Below are 22,424 nucleotides of genomic sequence, written 5' to 3'. Positions count from 1 at the left end.
CCCCCCCCCCCCCCCCCCCCCCTCTCTCTCTCTCTCTCTCTCTCACTCTCTCTCTCTCTCTCTCTCTCTCTCTCTCTCTCTCTCTCTCTCTCTATCTATCTATCTCTCTTGCTCTATCGCTGTCTCTCACTCACTTTTAATCACAGAGAAAATCATTCCTCCAGGCATGAGAGGATCATGCTCTACCATCTTGTCCCTCACTCTGGGTTTTCATGGGACCTATTGCAAACCAGGTGACTGTGTATATGTGTGTGTGTGCGCGTGTGTGTGTGTGTGTGTTTGTGTGTGACACAAAGCAAACACAGAGTCTGTACAGCCTTTGTCTTCACTGTGGTGCATTTTAAAGTTTCCATGAGCTACACACAGAAAATCATCTCCTCCTTATATTCATACACAACACATGCAAGTACTCAGACTTGCAAAGGTCCCGCAGTAGGAAACGATAATACCCCTCCTACACTCATGCACCCACCCACACACACACACACACACACACACACACACACACACACACAAACAGTGGTGGCAGTGACCTTGTATGGCAGCCTAACCCAGAACGCATAGCTTTTATCTCAGCCATACTGCTCTCTTGGATGAGTTCATCAGGCTGCTTTCAGGAGGAGAGACACTGCAGTCCAGAGCAGAGGCACGTTTTAAGCTACTGGAGCTGTCAGTCGCTACAAAACCAAATTACTCCAAGTGCCTCCTGTGGCTTTTCCCTTTTTTCTCTTATCAGCATGTCGATGTCAGAGTCAAATAAAGGATCTTTACCCTGAAGCGAAAGTGGTGGATTGCCTAAATACTTTGCGTGCCATAACCACAGCGAAACATTTTCAGGCTACATTTTACTGTAAGCATCTTGTAGTCTAACCAGAAATTAGACTATTGTAATCATATCACCGCAGTATTAAAGCGTTTGACTGCAGAAAGTTTATTTTCAGACGGCATTATTTTCAGGGCGTGAAATTTATATTTTCAAAATAAGACATATTTGTGCATATTCGTATATTTGATCGTTTTTGTCGTCTAGACCTTTGTGTCTGATCGATTTGAAATGAAACCCTCCACGGACAATATACAACAAGTGGACAGCTACTGAGTAAAAAGTGCAAGTTTACTCTAAAATCAATCATTAACTCAGCCTTTTCTAGGACAGCTGCAGCACAAATATAATTGGCCCTGGGGCTAAAGTCAATTTATAACAGAAATACTGAGCATTGAGTTCTGCTTTTCTTCACGTTTTTTAAAGACAATTTAAAGAGTTTTTGTTTTCTGTCTTTTAATACGCAACAAGTGAAGAGCGTCCCTTATTATTTCTCGAGCAGCAAAATAAGAAAAAGAAAATACTTTGAAGTATTTCACCTTGTATTTTTCAGCGGGAAAAAGAATGAAAACGCATATTGAGTGAAAGAATAAAACCAGTTCAGTGCATACATTGGAGCTGGGCTTGATCTTGGAGCTGTTGTAATTACGCGCCTTGTGCGCAACATCTGCATCGCAATTCAGTCAAATCCCAATGTATGAACAGATGTTTACGTTATCTAAATGGCACTGACAGTTACTTCTTCTGTTTATATTTCAGTTTAGATTCAGAGGAGATTAAAGGGTTGAGAGTGTGTGGTGTCGCCTCGGAGACACAGTGACAAACCACATGCAAAACTAACAAACAAACGAATACAAATAATACATATTTTCAGGAGAATATATTTGTTTCCATTCATGAAGGTGTATTGATGAATGGTGTATTTATTAAATTCCATTTTTTTTAAAGTGAGCACGATGTCTGCCAGTTCATTGTACTGTCCAGACAATACATTTTACTGTTTAGGAATCATCACAAAAGACTTGTAGCTGCATGACGCTTTGCTTAATTATTCTACAGCACCGGGAGAACATATCATTTCCACTTCCAAGCAGTTGACTGTTTATTTCCGAATAACACCCATAGGGTTCTAGCTTAACTTAATTAAGTTCCTTAAATAAAAGGAAAACACATTAACAACGAGTTGCAGAATAAACAGATCATTTGTTTTTTGCGTGACAACGTGGTCTTTTTCACATTTATTTCAAGAAATGCATCCTAATCTGCGTTTGTTCTGTTTAAAGCATTTTATCTTTAGCCCCACTTGTTGATCGCAATTATCTATTTGCATTTGTCAAGAAAAAATATGATTGTTTCTACAAACTTGTCTGATGTTGCTCATCTTAATAGAACGTTGACTGTGAGTATATAAATCAATACTGAGTATAAAGCTGCTTTATTCCACAATGTCATTTTCCTCACAGGGCTCCAAAAGCAGCCTATAAAAAGGGTCCATTTGCGGGGAACTTTTATGAAAACAAAGTGACGGATGAATGCACCTGTTCACACTATTTTTTTTTTTTTTTTTACAAATAAATCCCAAAAGGTGATGAAGCTGAACAATGCAGTCATGGTATAATACAATCACCATACACAATTTCACAAAAACAAGGAAAAAGAAAAGAAGTAAGAACACAATCCGTACATGACCAGCATGCATGGCTTCACATAACTGTTACAGTCTGACACCCAACTTCTGCGGTCACTGAGTTTGGATGTTTTCACATGACAAATAGGATGGATGATATGAAAATGAGATCATTCATATCAAAAATGAATTGACTTGAAAAGAAAAAACTAAAATAAATTTACATCAAAATAAAGCTGATGTGCCTGAGGATTGTTGAATTTCATAAAACTATTTTTGGGTAAAGGGGACAGGATGGACGAGGCGCATGGGGAGGCTGTACGTGCGGACCTCAGAAAAGTGTTAAGTCATTTTATGCAGTTTGTCTGAGGACAAACATCGCGAATTGGACAGAAATCTTTTAAAAATTAAACAGGCATATATTTGTGGCCAGATATCATTGAAATGTGATGAAACAAGACCCTGAAACAAAATATTATTCAAATACAGAAAGGTGTAAAACCCTTTTGTCCTTAACTAACGCAGCTCCAAACAACTTCAACTCAAGCACGCACAACCTTTTTCTAGCTGCGTGCAAATTAAAAGTTTTTTTTTCGGTTTCTTTGTGAGGGTCGGTTATTAAAACTTTTCAGCGCCGAGACTCACATGAAAAACTCCGGGGATGATGGGTTGTTGTCGCTGGATCCTCCGTTTTCTCTGAAGCCGGTGCTGATCAGCTTCTCGTATTTCTCCTTGTAGGCGTCCCTCTCCCTGGCCAGCCGGGAGATCTCCTGCTTGAGGTGGTCCACCTGCTGAATGAGCTGCGTCTTCTCTCCCTCCAAGACGTGCCGCTGCTGGACCCGCTTGTACCGGCAGGACTGGGCATAGCCTCTGTTCTTTAGCGTCCTCCTCTTCTGTTTCAGACGGATCACCTCTTCTTTGCTGACCCCCCGGAGCTGCCGGTTCAATTCCCGCACCGACATTGTCACCAGCTGCTCGTCCGAGAACCGGTCATCCAAGCGCAGGTGCTGGTGGCTTCCCCCCACGCCGCTTCCGGATTGAGACCCGGAGTGTGCCCCTGAGTGGTGGTGGTGGTGATGGTGGTGGTGGTGGTGGGGATTCCCGTTCTGAGCTGCGGCTGCAGCGATGACCGCGGATACCACGGCGGCCGCTGATCCCATCTCCTCCCCGGCCATGGCGCCTCCTGCCCCGGCTGCGCCGCCGAACTGCTGCCCCCTGCCATAGCCATCGAAGGTCTGGAGCTGGTGATTGCTGCTGATCAGCGCCTCTACGGCGTCCTCCGGGCTAAAGCCCAGAGCCTCGGGGTTCAACTGCTGTTGGTACCCGGTCATCCAGTAGAAATCCTCCAAATGTGCCTTTTGCTCGCTCCCTGATCCCGGACTGGGCGCCGAGAAGCTTGGCGAGGGGGGAACCGAACTGCAAGGCGTGCTCATCGGGGTGGAAGATAGGGATCCCCCGGCGACCAGGCGGCTGCACTGGCTGATGCTGCGATCGGGCTCCACCGGCTCCTTTTTCACTTCAAACTTCATCAGATCGAAGTCATTAACATATTCCATGGCCAGGGGACTGGTGGGCAGGTCGGAGTTGCTCATTGCCAGCTCTGATGCCATCCTCTTGCTGTTGACAGTCCTCCAAAGGGGGTGAGGAGCACCTGTCAAAGTGGGCTGCTGAGACACGCACTGAGCCAGCTTGATTTCTTTATTTATTTTCTTCAAAACCGGAGAAAAAGTGGATTTTCACGCACTAATTGCGCAGCGCAGGTTTTGGTTTTGTGAGTCGATAAGTTTTTTTTTCTTCAGTCTGTGTTGCACAGACGCATTGGAGCAGCGCTGTTTCCTCCCTCTCTCCCAGCGTGCGGGTGTCTGGGCGCCGCTGTCTATGTTTCTACCATTTAACACTTCATGGCTCCTTTTAGGATTAGTGCGCCAAATTGAGGAGGTTCACGCACGTGTCCCGGGCAAATAGTTGCTTTGTGGAGAAAAAAAACCTCCACCCTAAGATTGATAGATTTTTTTCTAAGGCATCAGTCAGCCGACGAGTTAAAAAGCATTGCTTAGTTTTATAGGCGCCCTGACGTCAGGACTGAAATATGAAATTGACTGAGACTCAGCCAATGAGGAGCTCAGCCTGGGGATGTAATTAGCATAATAGTATAGAAACCAAAGTTTTCTTAACTGTCCAAGCACATCAGTAGATTGACACATAATAATAACATTCATTCTTTTGTCACTTTGCATGGAAAATAGCAACAACCTGTAAAATAAAACAGATTCTGATGATTGACAGAAGATGTTAGATTGTAAATATACAGATGTAAGTTTCTTAGATTACCAAATCGTTATGATTTCACCAGATATTTAATGTTTATCCATCATCATATTAATCACATAAAATATTTAGATTTTTTAATAAGAATCATATTTGTCACCAATAGTTTGTTTCAGAACTGTTGTTCAGTCCAGCTCTCATTTAGTGTGTTGATATATCAAGACTGTGCACAGGTGTATTTCATATAGGCAGATTCATAATTAAGGAGTTAAAACTCGTCTCAGACAACATAACTGTTTTAGTCACTCTACCCAAACTTTTTGGAATAAAAAGCATCGAAATGCATTTGAACGATTTTCACTGAGCGACAGATTAGTCTATATTCCACATTTAATCGATGGATAAACAGTCGATATTCCTCATATAATCACAGAAATGAATACGGATAAAGCGAGTCGTTGTGTGAGGACGGTGGAAGTGTTTGAGGAGAGCATGGTATGGGTTTGGTTGAATGACATTGTTTGGAAACCCAACGTCGCCACCTTTCGGTATACAATAATATTTCATGTGGCTTTTAAAAGGGTCTGTGTCCGATACACCAGCTGTGTGCAAATTGTTTTCTGATGAATGTAAAAATCTTTTATAATTTTTTAAAAACATTTTGTATCACTTTGCCCTTGTAGAGCCTCCTCTGCTCGCTGTTAGGCTGACTGCAGGATTTTAATCTTATTTAACAGGACACACATTTACTGGCATGACTCTTCATGACAAAAGGAACATTTGTGTTCAAAACAAATGCAAAAAAACGAAATCACCTTTAAAAAAACAATCGACTTAAAAAACTTTTTCCTTCAGGAGAAAACTTGTTTTTTTTGGTCACAATAATATGTTGTCCTTGACAACATAAAATCCTTTTTCTAATGGAATACTCTGTAGTGACTACACCTCCATCTGTTTCCTTCTGGAGTCTGTAGTCTCAATCCCATGTAATGATCACAGTCTCTCTCCTGGAGCACATTCCTCAGGAGTGGTGGCACATGAGAACAAACAATAAGGACGACTATACACAGAGGACTGGAGAGTAAATAAGAGAACTCTCCCTGGAACATGTCACACGGGGAAGCTTCAGAAAACTACAAAGCCGCCAGCAGATAATCCAACTCCCCAGTGTCACAACGCAAGTAAATATTCTCTTGGTCCCTGTGACTGTTCATGGGGACTTAACGTTAAACAGGAGGGATAAACATCGTGTTTTATTCATTAGAACGTACAACAGAGGCCCCTCTGATGCTTTTGAATAAATATTAAACATGAGGTGCCCCATCTGATGCTACACTATATGTTGTTGCTGTTGTAGTGTAACTTGAGACTGGTAGTTGGATATACGGCAGGAAAAGAACTTCAAAGTAACAGTAATACATGTTTTTCATACAGGAGGTGTTGCTTTTTATACAGTTATTTGTACGTTTTTTAACCTATCATGACGTTTAGTGACAGGACAATTATGTCATAATTGAGTGAGGTAAATAAACATAATAGAGTTACCAAAAGTCATCCTGTAAAACTGGCAAAATGACCTAAAACATCATCAAAATGACAATTGCTCTCCTAGTACATGTACAATTGTTTAGCACACAAGTCACAGCAGACACAGCTTAAGACAGCAGCTTATGTTGTTCATATGTCCACACAGCTCCATATTTGAAGCAGTGGACACTATACAGTAGCTGCTGTGTGAGCTCTGGGTTTGCCAGATCTCTTAAACCAGGATTTATCGGCCCGGGAGTCTCAAGGGTTAACAAGCAGAGTCCAGAGCCAATGCATCAGCTGTGTTACTGAGGGCTAATAGTCCTGTATGCACCCCATTCGCTCTCCCTTTGGAGTTTCATGTAGGAAGCTCGTTCCCACAAAGTTTACTACTGTCTTTATTTTATCGCGGATGATTTTTTTCCCCTACAATATACAAGGGTTGCACTCAGGCATATATCATAAAACAACATTGAAATAAATGCTACACAACAAAGATTAGATAAGACAACATAAATTAAGCTGTTATTTCTCTCTCCAACTACATTACATTAGGATGAAAGTTATGTTCCAGGTGGATTGAATAGCTTCATTTAACTAAAAATTAGGGCCGTGTTTACTTACTATAAGAAGGACTAACCTACACCAATATACCAACCAAATAGCGTTAAATACTTGTAAAACTAATACTTGTATCACTTTGTGAACCCAGAACCTTACAGTCAAGTGATTTGTGAATGAAAACATGCAACCCTTTGAGGCCGGGTGACTCTTTTGTAACGCTGCTAATGCTCTGGCCTTACGCCTACAAACGTAATGTGGAGCCCAGCTACAGTACGTGTTAATGAGACACTGTCTGACCTTTCAGAGTTCACCCCAGGAGAACACTGATGCATCCTGGGTAAAGGATAACCAACACTCCTTGAGTTGCCCGTGATTTACTGGTACAGTGACTTTACTAATTGTTACATCTATTAAAAACATCCTCATTACAGTATGACTTATGTGTCACGTTGCAATAGACTTCACTTTCATTTTCAGCATGCTAACCTTTTGTTTGCCTCTGGGGTTCCCTGAAGATGTGCACTTACAGAGGATGTGCACGACTTGTTGTTTGTTACCCACCTTTGTAATAGAAATGTTTTGCTTCCAGGTGAAGAAGCAGGAGCGACTTGTGAGCAGAAATACAATTTATTTGGGACAAACATGGCAACTTGCACACCACAATATGATCTTATGCTGTATAACATATTATTACAAAGAAAGGACAGGAGGATTGAGAGCGTTGAGAACTAATTAAAGCTCCCTTTATGCATCTGCAAGATATGCATTTTATAAACACTCACACTATTCAAAATCTTAAGTGTGCCAAAAATAGCCAAAGACATTACCATATTTAACAGACAGTAACTTAAATAAAACGACAGAAACTAAACTAAAGGATTTCTGCATGACCAAGATTATGCCTTATAATCATTCATTACATTCCCAATGGGAGGTAGGCTTCATATTCATTCTCAATCCCTGTTTAATGCCATATATTAAACTCTGGTGGCAACCCAAATGGGGGACAACCAGACAAGTGGGCTCAGTGGGCTCATCTGAGACACATTTAATTAGCAGGACAGAAAATGAAATGTTTCGTGGGGTCTTAACTAAGTGTTGTATCTTTTGTAATAGAATGAGGAGCTGTGAGAAGCTATTACAAGGAGGAGCATGAAGAACGGTACTCTTTCCTCTGCCAGTGTTTTATAAGGGGGAATAAAAGAACGCATATTAAGATAATAAGCTCCCACATCACAGAAACAAAGTGCCATATTTGCAAAGTGCTACGTTTGAGAGAACATGCTTAGTCGGTCTCGCTCTCTCTCCCACTATCTCACTGTCCTGTTCTCCAATTCTGCGCTGATCAGACTTTTATAACCTTTTTGATTAATTTACTTACTCAGCAAGCAGGTAGCAGCTCTGAGTTTGAACTGTCTGTTTATGTGTGGATTTGAAAAACGTCTGCATGGTTAATGGAGGAGAAAGGGCCCCTCGTCAAGTGATTACCTGACAGTGTACCTGTGTGTGTGTGTGTACACTCACAGAGAGATTGAGGAACAGGGAAAGACAGGGCATGACTTACCCTTAATATGTTTGTATAAAGGACTGAGGTTGCTCTGTTGTTTTTGCTTCGATCTAGCACTGCTTTTTAAACTCCACAGTGGCGGGGATGTCCACCACCGTCAATCACCCTTAAAGCCTCAAAATGGAAACATTATGCAGAGCAAAACACCAGAGCAGTGTAAGATTCAGATTCAAATGACTGGATGCTCTTGATTAGAAATCCACACAGAGACACTCTCTCTGTGCCTGCCAGAAGGATGCTTCAACCCGGTAATTGGCCACAATGAGCAGACTTGCATGTGTCAAACTCTCCTCTTCACATCTGGTTATTGTCTCTCACAGCAGGTGGACATCACAGGCATCGTCTGAGCGGTCTCATCTGCTCTCTGTCTCTGTGTAACATGGGATGCACTGCTATTATACTTTAAAAACCAGCAAAACTGCACGCATAGTTTGAAATATGAGATCTCTAGTGTGAACGGGTAACATGATGAAGAGATGTGGGTCCTTCACATGTCAGCGCAGTCTGCGAGTTAATGATTTTCAAGGACTTTATGAATACACAAACACGTGAAATTGGACAGCAAGAGGAAATAGTTGATTGCGGAGGTTCCAGGTTCATGAATGTAATCATGTTCACACACACAAATAAAGTGTGAATCGTATGGAACCTGAGCTCATCTTCTCTCATTAGACACACACTGCTACATTATTGGCCTCATTAGCAGTCCCCACCGTGCATCACCCAGCATGTGGAGGAGCAGGTAGAGGAAATCAACACTCACAAAATAACAAAAACAATGCAAAGCTATTGGTTTTTTTCTCAAAGCTTATTGTTTCTGGATCATTTTAGCTTTTAATTGCTAATGACTGAGATTTTCTATTTTTAGGTGTATGCATGAACACTGTGTTGAGGATTCATGTTGCAGTTGGAGGTTATGCGTTGTTATTGATGTGGCTGGTCTTTGCACCGTGCAATGTTCTGTCTGAAACTGTTCAGTGTTATTAATGTCCACAGTGTCCACTCTGTGCTGTTATTAATGCGACTCATATACATAAAGAGTTCCCCCATTAGTCAGAGTTGAACTGTGTCACACAGAGAGGAGGTGCACAGAGTCCTCTCCCTCTTTATCCTCCTTCACCTCTTCCCCATCGTCATCACCCTCCAAATCCAAATGATAATACAGAATCACGGACACACATACATAAAAATACAGCAGCTCTTCTTGAGTCCACAGATTTACTTACCAGGACTGAAATACCTTTAGTGATCCGGTGACTCAGGAGTTCTCTGATTAATTTAATTATCTTAAGATAACTTACACAAAATTATTTTAATGTAAAGCAACAACCTAGTTTTAGGAGTAGGGTTACATTTAGTTCAGTTTAGTTTAGTTGAGCAATCGTTTCGTCAATTGACAAATTAATCAACAGCAGTTTTCTTAATTGGTACTTTGGTATTTTTCAACCTGGACCCTATTTTCCCCATGTTTTCAATTAGGGACAACTATTTTTGAATTGTTCCAGTATTAAGGGATAACGCTGCAGTTGGCAGCCGCTATACGGGCTGAAATGTAATCATGTCGGGCAATGTATGTCCAGTAAACGTTCTTCTTGTTTTTGCCACTGACAAGCTGAGATTATTATAGGTTATGGAAAGGACCCTACAGAAAAATCAATCAAAAGATAAAGCAAAGGGTAAAGAAAAACTTTATTTTTTCTCTGGAGGGTCCTTTCTTTAATGTTATCACACACTTAAAATAACAATCCGAGCCTGTCAGTGGCCCCTTTTTGTGGACCTATTGACGGTGCGCAATTGCCTAATATGATTGCATTGCAGCCCGTGGACGAGATCCATCAATACTGAATCAATTTCAAAAATATTTTCCCCCATTAGTCCCTTAGAAACAAAAATACTGAAGTTACCCTTAGTCAAATTGTTGAGCTAACTTTTAGTATAGCCTCATAAAAGAAAGAAAATAAAAACCTTCAAAACATTACTCACAATAATAATAAATAATAATTAACTATTTGGAGAACACCATACACAATAGCTGTAGATGATTACAAGCTGCTCTGGTTCCCCAAGTCTCGTACAGACACTCACACAATGAGTCTCTGTGTGTTTTTCTAGCGGGCTGAAGAGGCCACTGGCTCTGTGGAGATCAGTCCAAACAATAGTGAGGTGGTGCCACATTACAGATACAACAGTCCACATGGCTAACGCTGCTTCTCTCCCCTCTGAAGTCTTCCCACACATGCTTTCATCCCTTTGGAGACATTAAGAGATTCAGCCAAAAGAAAGACAAGAATGTAAACACCTCTGCATGCGGTGTGATTTAGTGATTATTGCAGATGAATGTAAATATTAATTTTAACCTCCCCTTGATAATCCCCTAATCTGTTCCTCAGAAATGGAAGAATCATTTGCCTATAGCTCTTAGTAAGCAGAGGAGTGTGTGAGGGAGCAAGCAAATTAAAGACACATCTCTCTGCGTTATTCAGCACTCTGTCAGAGAGGAAGATGCAGAGACAATACAGCCCACAGGGCACCACGGCCTCATACAACATCGCCACTAGATTATTGCCAGGAGACAAATGCACTTCCACTGGGATATTCGCTTCTCTGGGGGAGAGCGAGTGAGAAGAATGGAGGGAAAAGTTTGATCATTGCTGGCCCGAGGGATGAGTGAAGCGGGATGATGAGCAGGCTTCAAGTAATGGGTGGACTTTTGATTATGGCAATATTGAGTGTGGAAATGAGATGTTTATCAGATGTGGTTTTGAGGGAGAGACGGGAGGAGCGAGGGAGCAGGGGGAGGCCTAGGATAAGCGTTAATCTGGCTGCTAAATGGGGGGTTTGACATGTTGTGTCTGTCTGGAGAACCCAGCGGGACACATCCACTCTTCATCTCCTCTTTGCACACTTTGATCAAGCTCACAAGCGCTCACAATTAGCACCTTGGGATGTTGAGAGGAAAATGCAGGAGCATTTGGAGAGTGATATATATATATATATATGTATTTCTGATTCTAACTAAAATAAAGAGTTATGAGTCCTGAGAACGACACATATTTTTTGGGGGAAAAGGAGGTTATGACAGCAAGAGGGAGTAAGATGAAGAAGAGAGGAAAGTATCTTTAAGCTTTTCCTAAAAACGCACAAACAGACTTAGTAAGAGTTAGTCATGGTTCTTTGCGCACTCACAGTAGATTTGGATGCTTACACTGGAGCAGAGACACCCTTCCTGTTGCTTATCCGCTTCCTGAGCCTCAATTTGTATTGAAATCCCTCACAGGCAATTATCCATATGCGAATGGTGTACTTACTCTGAGCTTATATAAGTTTCTTTCTCGGTAAGCCGCACCATTTTCATTTTAAAACTCTGATTACAATTTCAGAGTTTATTGCGACGAGAAAATGGCAAAACTGGGTGCTCATAGTTAACACAGAGCCTAAAATCCAGCAGGACCTCTCGCTGGCTGTGTAATTTGAAAGATTGAATAATCTTTCCCTGACGTGATGTTGAAAATCCCTTTGCAGGAAGAGAGAGACGTGGGCAGCAGTTGGCATCTATGTGGTCAGGAAGACATTTTGTTGAGTAAAGTGTTGGCTGGCAGGAGGAATCCCCCCCCGTCACCGCTCAACCCCCGCCTCCTCACCCACCTCTCTGGCTGTCAGGAGTGTCATATATCTGGGGGATATCTGAGGGCGAGGCAGATCGCAGCCCAATTACGGGCTGATAACTAATCAATAGGCCACTTATTCCTACAGCAGGAAGTAAAGGAATGGGCCCCTGGGACACGTAGTTCAGATTACTCTCCCCTCAACGTGGGACAGCCACTAATGATGAGACAGAAAAAGAAGTGGAGAGAGGGCGAGAGATGGGATATTAAAGAAGAAGAAAAATGGGTGGGGACAAGCTACAGTGTACCAAAACACAGACACAGAAAGAGGAAAGAAAGAGACGGCGACAGAGAGTAAATGGGGCAATCGTACGACAAAGTCTATATTCAAATGGCAGTTTGAAGCAACCCATGTACAGTAAACACAAACTAGATCTAAATTTACTGGCAGGTACTTTAAAGGGTTGGTTCACCCAAATTACCATCACCAACAAAAGCAACAGCAACTTTCCATTTAATGGGAATGATAAGTCAATCAAGTCTTTACACCATCCTGAAGCTGCAGGTAGACCTACATTCCAGCAAAATCTCCTCGGTTGGTGTGGCCAAAAGCAGGCGGTACAGGAGATAGTGTGGGTTGGGTTGTAAACATACAGGGCTAGCAAAAGCAGTCCACAAAGATGTAAATTATACAGCAGTTCATCAAACCTTTTACTGTCAATAACCTCTGTCAATGTCCTTTCGTTCACTACAGACAAACATCATCCTTTCCTCTCTGCTGCTTGTAGGCCGGTTCAACTTGCCAGCAGCAGCAGTGAAGCGTGTCTCGGCCCGTTCCACATACAAACGAATGGAAAGCAAAACTTTAGTCTGACGGCGTCATGAGAAGGAGTCTCATGAGAGAAAATAAGTGATAACACCTGTAGAGTCTTCAACTACATTTCTGTGATAAAAGTTATCTTTTTTTTCATACATTAGTGATCTCTGTCAAACCAATACAAATGACTTAAGGACATAGTCCTCTAAGAAAATAATCACAGTGAAGATCGCTGGCAGGATCTCCCAGTTTACCTTTTACCATTTACTTTTAATCCTCTTCTACAACCTCCCTTCTTTGTGGTGATCAATAATACATTCTGTTTTCTGCCTCTACAGAGACTCAGGGTAGTTAGCAGTCATGCTAGCTGCAGACTTGGTCCTGGTATCTGCGTCAAATCGTGCCGCCCCTTGATGCTTGAAGGGTCCTCTTTCCATGGAACACCAGAACTATTCGTTCTCATTTATTTTGACAGGCCATTCGTTTTGTCGCTCCTCTGTCACTGTCGTCCTCATGAAGAAATATGGCAGCAGTCTCTGCCCCTGTCCCCCACACCTTGTGCCCTTAGCTGACAACCTGCCCAGACCCCGGGCAGGCCCCCCTACCTCCCCGTGCTCCTCATCCAAAGCCCTTGTCACGCCCACCATTCTTCCATACTATCATGTAAATGATCAACAGTTTCTGGTTCAGACCCTGCCATATCAGCACAATCAACCCAGCGGCTGGGGATCTTTGTGTTATAAAATGTACGCATTATCTGCCAGCACAGGAGTACATTGTTTTTAACAGGCTATAGAGAAGAAATGGAAAATATGGGCATGGCTAGTCTATAGCTTTTTTTTCAGTAGCGCTGTCTAATCAGTGGAATGGTGTTTTTGGCTGTCAGGCAGAAGGCATCAGTGAAAGGCGAAGTCCTAAACCGTCACCATTAACACTGATCAGGTTTCTCCCCAAACGGCTTGTTTATCCTCCTTTCTCCCAAGACCAGTACAAAGCTACTTTACAGCCTCTTAAACCCGACATGTTTCTCCTACCTAGACAATACAGACGAACCACAAAACAGTCCTCAATGACTCCAGTGATTAAACACAAGCAGCAGTTTTGGATGAAATAAGACAGGAGAGAACAACAGCGGCAGAGGGTGAGCGTCTCTCCTCCGCACAACTTCATCTCACAATCAGCTGCATTTGGCATCGTTGGCCAGATCCAAAGTTTTCCACTCAGAAGAACAATGCGACGCTCCCTCCAAATCGATTGGTAATACGTCTCATCCCATTGATGCCATCTCTAATCCATTCTGGGCTCTTTTGCAAGATGGAGATGGAGAGGCAGAGGGGGAGGTATGGCAAGGAGCGTGGAGAGAGAGAGGGAGAAAGCGTAAATACTGGCTGAGCAGCCATGTACTCTGAGGAATTTGTGTTGTGTCTTTTTTTTCTCTCTCCCCTCTCCCTCTACTGCAATGGGGCTGTGTTGTTAAGCTCTTTAGTCCGCGTGGCTAATGAAATAGGGTTGGCAGGATTACACAGGGCTAACGCACTGTGCCTGGTGAGCCTTGGAGAAACCGCTGTAGCTCCGCCAAGTGAAAGGGAGGGAAAGGAGGAGGGGGTTTGTAGAGCGGAAGAGGGCAAGGACAGGGTTTTGGGGGAAGGGAGATGGTAGGTTAATGGCAGAAATGAAAACACCTAGCAATACAAGACCATTGTCACAAATCTCAGGTTTTCATTCTGGATTGGTTTTTAGACGTTTGTTGCAATGATCCAGAGGTAGTTGGCCTCTGAGTCTGTTGAACCCTATGCTCCCTAGAGGCTCTTAATTTTTAGGGTGGCCAACTGCTGGTGGAGAGAGAAAATAGAGTGAAGATAGAAGATAGCTCACACTTGGCTTCTAATAGCCATAAAAGCAGCAGAAGGTTTTTAACTAGTCGTAAAATCAGTGGCAGGAACAGGAGGATATTAATTAGATTAGCGCATTCATGGTCCTGTGATCACCTCTTCTGCTCCCATGATCATTTCTGAGAGATTGAATTAGATCAGTTCATCATGTGATGGGCTGTATATTGTGAATAATATGAGCACATTGACTGAGTGATTCTGAGAAAAAACATTTTGAACATATATGTAAAGGCTAGTTTAAAATGTCAGTGAAACATCTTTAAAGTTTTAAATGTTTTTCACAACATTAGCGTCCACTTTGCAATGATGGAAAGCACTTCCAAATACAGTTTACGATCCGCTACATCTTTAAAGAGGCATTCCTTAAAAAGGGCGAATTTAATAGGCTGCATAGTTGTATTGTTGTTGGCTTTTTTGTGATATTTTGAAATAATAGTATTAACAAGCCCTTGCCCTAAAAGAACACCTAAAATAACAAACCCAAAATGAATCAAGAAACATATTTCTATTACCATTCAATAATGCAATAATGGAAAGAAGAACTTTGCCTGGTACATAATCTAAATTTCAAAGGCAATATCACTATCTTAACCAAGATTCAATGGATATTGATGTAACTGAATGTGTTCTCTTACTCTCTACTACACCTGTGATACAGCATTAATGCTGCAGTCTATGACAATACATGGTGATTGGCTCCATGTTTACATGTTGACTATTTACCGAGAGTTTTAGTTCAAAACACTATTTGCATGATTCCAAATAGCCATATTACAAATGATATAAATCTCCCAAAACATTAAAATGGAAATATTCACAATGAATATTGATCAAAATGCATATTTATATATGTATATGTGATCTCCATCCTGGCAGACACATGGAGAATGCCAGGGCCCACATGTATGACTCCCCCCTGAGGCTCACCGCGACTTACTGTAGGCCAACTCTCTACTGCACAACAGTGAGTAACTAAAATGTTTTTAGTGAAAAGAACGTACACATCGGTGACACATTATGATAAAAACGTGGATTTATGTCAGTGTGACTGTAAAATAGGAAGTTCGACTTCGTCTTTTCCCCTTTGATAGCGTACGCTGTGTGTGTGTTGATTCGTGGTGCATTTGGGTTCTTTAGAAAGTTCAGAATTTCTAGTTTCTGGTGATACCTAACATAATATTGTAGACTGACAAGAAAAATGATCACAGATTTTTTGAACACGGCTTGCTCTTGCATTACGAAAGTCATATTTCTACAACTTACAACAATGTTAAATAAGTTGTAATAATACATAGTCTGGACAACATAGAGTTGGTTTACGGATTCTGAAAGCTGAAGACCCAATGTTTTCAAAACTGTATGAAATGCATATCCTCTGTAGATAGTCCTCTTTTTTCGCAACGCTTTGTACCTGTGCAGCAGGGGTGGACCCAGTATCGGATCCAGCGGCGTCACTAGTAGGCCTATTAGTAAAAAATGGTGAAAGTTATCAATTTAGATTTTTTTTTTTCTGTACTGTCATCAACATAATCAGGAAATGTTTATTAACGTGTAAGTCACAAAATGTTGCGCTGAGTGTATTTGTAAATCATTCAATAAGGCTGCATTTGCACTAAATCAGACATTGCGGCGAAAACATCAGTCCTCCCATTCACTTGAATGTGGGTAGCGCGTTTAACCTGCAGCGGTGGGGACGGCGGGGAATGCTGAAAAGAAAACACAGCGGCCTGCAGAAGTTGAAACAGAATCAACATTTAAAAAAACGCACCCCGATATCACGCTGCAGTGGCCAGTCATGTAACGGGCGATCCAAAACTGAACAACATTGTCACGAGGGAACAAAGGACTTTAATTTTTCTTTTAATTGACACTGCTCCACTCACACAACCATGCGCCATATTGTGGCAATGCCCGATTTGGTATGAATGCAGCCTATAGGTCATCATATCTTGTCCTCTGCTGCCTCGGCATTGACTATTCTTTTTCAAATATTCCTTTTGTGATTCCCCCAACTTAATGGAAGTGCAATTCTTAATTGCTGTGGTGCTCCTTTAAAGCATCATTCAGTTGAACCCTCGGTTTGTGGCAGGGAGTCGTCTCTCTATAATCCTTCCTTCTATCTTCTTCCTCTCCCTTTTCGTCTCCCCTCCTCTTGTCACATCACAGGAATAAATCTGTTTCCAAACATAATGGAGCCCACCAGGGGGGAGGGGCCTCAGTTTAGTATGCCACTCTCTGATTGGCTGCCTGGCTTGTTGTCGTATATGATGATAAATCTGGCCCAGGTGTCACCTCCTCGGCAGCAGGTGAGGATTGATGGGATACAGGAGGACTATCCATCATCCTGGGCAGGTGGCACGCTATCGGAATTTGGGAAATCTGTTCCCAATCAGGGTCCCGCAGTGCTCGGCGGGCTTCGCAGCGCTGTTTGGGAGGCGTTACTGGAAATCAATGGCAAGCACTCAAGGTCAATGTACTGTTAGAAAACTCCGTAAGCTCTGACGGATAGATCCCTCCACTCTTTCTCTGCCTCTTTCACTTTCTCTCACTTTCTTCATGGGTGAATGCGAGGAGACACTGACATCTTCTATCCTCCACCACCCCGGCCCCTCTGTTAAAGGAGAGGTGGTTTTTAGGTGGATGTCATACTGGCTGTCTGGAGTCATTTGCGAAGTAGCCCTTCTCTAGGTGGAGCCAGCGAGTGCCAATCTGGGGCCGAGGCTGGGACTGGGGTTGGGGCCGGGAGTATCGGAGATCTAATAAAAGCCCAGGGCGCCTGCCTGGCTCCTTATTCTTATAGATTACCTGTAAGTCACCTTGTCCCTGCTACTGTAAGGGTTGGGAGTTAAGCTGCATAAAGGCAGACATTCACCCTCACCTCCTTGGCTGGCTGAAAGTCAATTCAAACTGCAGATCAGAAGAGGGAGAAACTTTGTTACAAGTCTGCTGCAAGTCAGGGATTCAGCATCCAGTCAAACTGGTGTCAGGTGCAGCCCCAAAGAAATGCTTTTCTTTTGCTGCCCCTTTCTTTGTCTTAAAAAAGTGATTGGCACGTAATAATAGAGTTTATCCACAGCTTGTCAAATCAATACTGTATCGTACGACATGTGTTGCCAGGTAAGTTGTACTTTTTCGCTTTTTACTTCAGCTTTTTCAGGCAATAAGGAATAATCGTATTAACAAACAACAAAAGTAAATAAAGTGCAATATTTATAAATTAAAATACCTTTAATTTATTGTTGAATTACAAAACTCAAAAACTTAAAAGTTGTCTTTCCTTTAAAGCAGCTATAATCAACATTTTTATTGTTACAGCTGATAGTGCCGTCTTGACCGACAGCATCCACCCCACGTCCCCCCTCAGGTGAACACTGTTAGCTCTGTCAGCACTATGCTGTAGTTTGCCCTATTAGCGCTGTTAACACTGTTATCTTTGAGCTGCCGGCTCGCTGTCGAAACTTTAAAAGCTGTTTCGAGGCAATCGAAATGCTCCCAATCTCGGATCTTGCACCTTTAACCAAAATTTCCCCACGAGGTCTAACTTGCTGTCATATAGAATAATCATCAGTGAACATACTAGGGTGGGACCAACAACACCTAGATCTTTTATCCAGAATGAACATATCACTGAATTTGTGATTTCTTACAATGATGCCAACGTCTTTTACGCAATTAACTGTATTTTTCTCTTCATGCTTTGATATTGACAGTACGAATAACAACTCATTTAGTGGCAGAGAAATCAAACCACTTTCATTATCACTATAAAATATAATTAAGGTTTCTAACATCGATTATGCAGGCTTAAGACAACAGAAGAAGAATGTAGGTTTTTATCAGTTTTACTGAGTTTATCTCATCTCATCATATAAAGAAAAGTATATTGCAGATTTGTATATTTGGTTCCATCTTTATACAGATTAGAGCTATTTTGAAATTAGATTTGTTGTAGGTGCTTGAGAACACATGTATGTTCCTGAAACTGTATTTGATGTGTTAAATAAGAAAGCACCAGAAAGGTAATTTACACAAGTGCACCCCCACCCCTCCACACAAACACACACACACACACACACACACACACACACACACAGTAGCTATCTGTCTCTGTACGTTGACCTCATTACCTGTCTGGAGGTCAGCTGCAGGGAAGGTCACAGACCTAACCAACTCTGTTTCTGTTCCTGTACACTTTAAGCTCATATCTTCTTCTTCTCTCGCTCTTCACCTTTCATGCTCATTCTTCTTTTATCAACATTCAACTGTACAATACTTTATTTCATACGTCTGTCTTGTATGTCTTAGTCCATCTTACCGTTGCTTCTACTTGTCTTCACATTTGCCACCCTACCCCTCTATCCCAAGGTGACCCTGCCTCCCAATCCCCACTATCGGTCAGACTCGGGGCCCCTATTAATCCTACTTCATTTGTCCTGCCTCTTCCCTCCACTTTCGGAGGAATTTATGACAGTACCTTAAATGCTAATGGAGTCTAATCTGTGGAGAGCTTCGCTCTTTTCTAAAGACTCCTATCACTCTTTGTGCCACATGCACACAATGAGTCCACACATACAGGGACCGAGTCAGACTGGTATTAAGAGAAAGTTCCCTCAGTGAATAGACAGCGCATGTCCATTCAAATGTATTTCCACTCAGGAAATCATGTCCTCTTTGTGGAATAGTGAAAATAATATTTTTTTTTTTGTTAAAAGTTTCAAAAGATGAATCCTCTATCAAAGTCCAACGGCTCGGGGTAAGAGTCACTGCAGTTAACTGGAGAGATTCATTTGGGGCTGGGTTAATTCACTTGGACTGAGTGTGCGTCTGTCCCTCCGTCCGTCTGTCACTGTGACAATTAATGTGGAAACTCCTGGAGAATGTTTAGCCTCACTCAGGGATAAAACCTGTACAAAATAAGTGCTTTCTTTCGAAATTGTGTGTTTATAAGGGAGAGGATAAAAATGGACAATTTTCTGCCTCACTAGTTTATTCAATGCAGGGGTAAAATAATGCACATTTTAAATGGATGTAATTACTAGTTATCACTGGCAGTTACTCCAAGTCACTTTGTGCTGGGATAGAGTGAAGGGACCAGTGATTTCTCCTCAACACTGGAAGCTATATACCAGACAAACAATGGTCCTGTGAGGGGAACAATTGGGACACTTCAGTTCAGCACTTATATCCTCTCCTTTTGACCAGAGGGAGAAATAGAGTGAAGGATGATATTTGTGAACAACAGACAAGGACAGAAAAATCTGTTAAAATGCTGCGATGGAGTCGGATTTAACACATGAGACATAAAACACTTGACCATGCACATAGAGTACGCACGCATACAGTACGCACATGCGCACCATCATAGACCACATGCCGTGATCTCGATATAATGAAGCGTTAATTAGTGAAGCATTAGTCTCTTCTACACATCTATATAATGCCCTAATCTGTTCTAATCCAAATGGCTTCATAATGAAGTGCTGTCTGCCTGCAAAGACCCCACTTCTGTCAGGTGATATATCAGGTAATGGAGAGAGTGCTTTGCACACACACAAACACACACACACACACACACACACACACACACTCATTATTACAGCAATATTATTCAGCATAAATACAGTTCTATGTTAAATATGAAATGTATAGCCGTAATTGTCTGGCAATTATCAAATAAAGACAGGAAATCCACTAAATAATTGTTCTTACTTAAATTAGATTTTGCCACTCTAAAAACATTTATTAAAACGTTTGCTTACTTATTCTATAATACATACTGGTATGAAATCTGGCTTGCATTCAATGTCACATACTAAACAATATTGTATATTTAGACATTTAGGGGGGATTCCACAGACAAATTGGCCTTAATAATCAACTCGGTATAATTGCCTCCGTAATATCAATGGAGAAACATCATATTAGAATGCACTGAGGCGTGTGTGTGGGATTGTGTACGTGTGAGTGTGTGAGTGTGTGTGTGTGAGTGTGTGTGTGTGTGTGCGAGTGCACATCCATGCGCATGTTAATTCTGTGCTGGTCACTGGAGTAAGCTACGCTAGAGAAGGCAAAGCTGTGATTGCGTTGAGCGCTGTGCTGCGACCGACAGACTTAATACCAGCCCCACTGGGCTGAGATCAGCTATTAAGATAAACCGGCCAACTTAGTTTAATTCCTGGGCAGAATTATGCTCAGACCTGGCCTACATTTGCATTCATGGGAATTTCATTAAAAGACTAATTTTGGCAAAGATTTAGGTTCTCTTGTTATTTCTGAAGTCAGAACATTGTCATGTGCATGAATGCATTATGTATGAGAAGCACTGTGACATAAAGCACTTTAGGAAAAGACACACCTTTTATTTCAAGCCCTTTTTTATTTATATGAGAGAGGAAGGAGTAGGTGCATGATCCAGTATCATGTGCAGACCACATCTATTACCAACCTTGTCAGCTGTGCTCACTTTAGGGTCGTGACCTCTTTGAAAATGCCTGTGTGTGGTACGATTGTTGGTTCATTTATCTGAATATAAATTGAAGCAGGTCATTGACTGATCTGGCAGTTCAGTGAAGCAACCAGAATAACGATAGCTGCTGAGACTTCAGTGAGGCTTCAATAATCAGACTGTAATAAAGCTGGTCATCCTGCGGTTAAAACATAGCCTGACAGTGAGCTATTGTTTCCTGGAACTGTGGCTACCCATAAGGCAGTGCTCTTCTCATAATCACCACACATAATGGATGATATGGGTCAACGTGGAGGTGGGGTATTTTTCATGCTCACTTTTAGCCAGCCAGCCTATTCTTTTATAGAACATCTTGAGCGAGTTGGAACATCGCTGAATCTCTCACACTGCATTTCTTCCTGTTTTTAACCTTGGTTTGACTTGTTTACCTCAAAATGTCAGGGGGAGGTCACACTCCAGGCTGTTTGGAGGAGGAGAAACAACAGAGGTAGCAAGTTAGGGGTACGGGTAACAAGTTTTACAAAGTTTTTCTCACTGGCCAACAGTACTGTGTGTTAAATTGATTCTCCAAATTGAATTTAAAGGAGAAATAAGAGAATGCTTTTTAAAGTACTCAAAACACACAAACATCACAATTTTTTAAAAGTCCAATTTCTGAAGATGAATGTGGGGGCACTTGAGGCCCTTGTTATATTTTCATATATGTTTCCATATTAAGCCATGCATTTATAACTGCGTATTGAATGTAAAACACAATAAACCATATGGCGTTTTTATTTGTTTTCTAGTGCAGGTTTACAGCAACAAATAAAAGTAAATGTATAGGAGTTTTATGACACAACAAATTAAACAAGACTTTTCACTGCACCCTGATGACTGAGGACAGTAAATGTGACAATCAAGAGCAAGAAATGCAGCCTTACAACATAGCCTTTGCACACCACATCTACTCATCTCTATTATAAGACACATGGTGGTCACTGGTTCCCAACAATGCTTAAATTAATTCAATTCTCATGCTCAGACGAAAACATAATCGTATTCAAGCAGAAATACATGCATTTATCAGATCCAGTGTCTTCTGCTTATGTGCAGTATGTCTACACACAGAACAACTGTAGCCTCATGCACTATTGCCTCCTGCTCCCTAAATCCACACTGTAACACTGTCAGGGGCTTTAGTGAACGTGTTTACAGTGCTGTACGGCCACTGATCATGAAGTAGCCTCTTTCTCCCCCCAGCTCCATCTCAACCGCCTTAAACTTTA

At 41.8% G+C, this 22,424-nt stretch overlaps 1 protein-coding gene across 1 annotated transcript in view; it reads right to left on the bottom strand.

The window, feature by feature from the left end:
* LOC116390638 (transcription factor Maf-like) overlaps positions 1-4,500 on the bottom strand; it is a 40,882-nt gene extending 36,382 nt beyond the window's left edge. The window contains exon 1 of the mRNA XM_031860515.1: positions 3,096-4,500. Coding sequence (XP_031716375.1) covers positions 3,096-4,060 — 965 coding nt within the window. The 5' untranslated portion in view covers positions 4,061-4,500. The remainder of the gene's footprint in view (positions 1-3,095) is intronic.
* Between the last annotated feature and the right edge of the window lie 17,924 nt (positions 4,501-22,424).

The sequence above is a fragment of the Anarrhichthys ocellatus genome, unplaced genomic scaffold (genome assembly GCF_004355925.1).
Source record: "Anarrhichthys ocellatus isolate YVR2014 unplaced genomic scaffold, GSC_Weel_1.0 scaffold2, whole genome shotgun sequence".
In the NCBI taxonomy this organism is placed as follows: Eukaryota; Metazoa; Chordata; class Actinopteri; order Perciformes; family Anarhichadidae; genus Anarrhichthys; species Anarrhichthys ocellatus.
The sequence above is the reverse complement of the archived record's forward strand: the minus strand, read 5'-3'. Positions and strand labels throughout refer to the sequence as shown.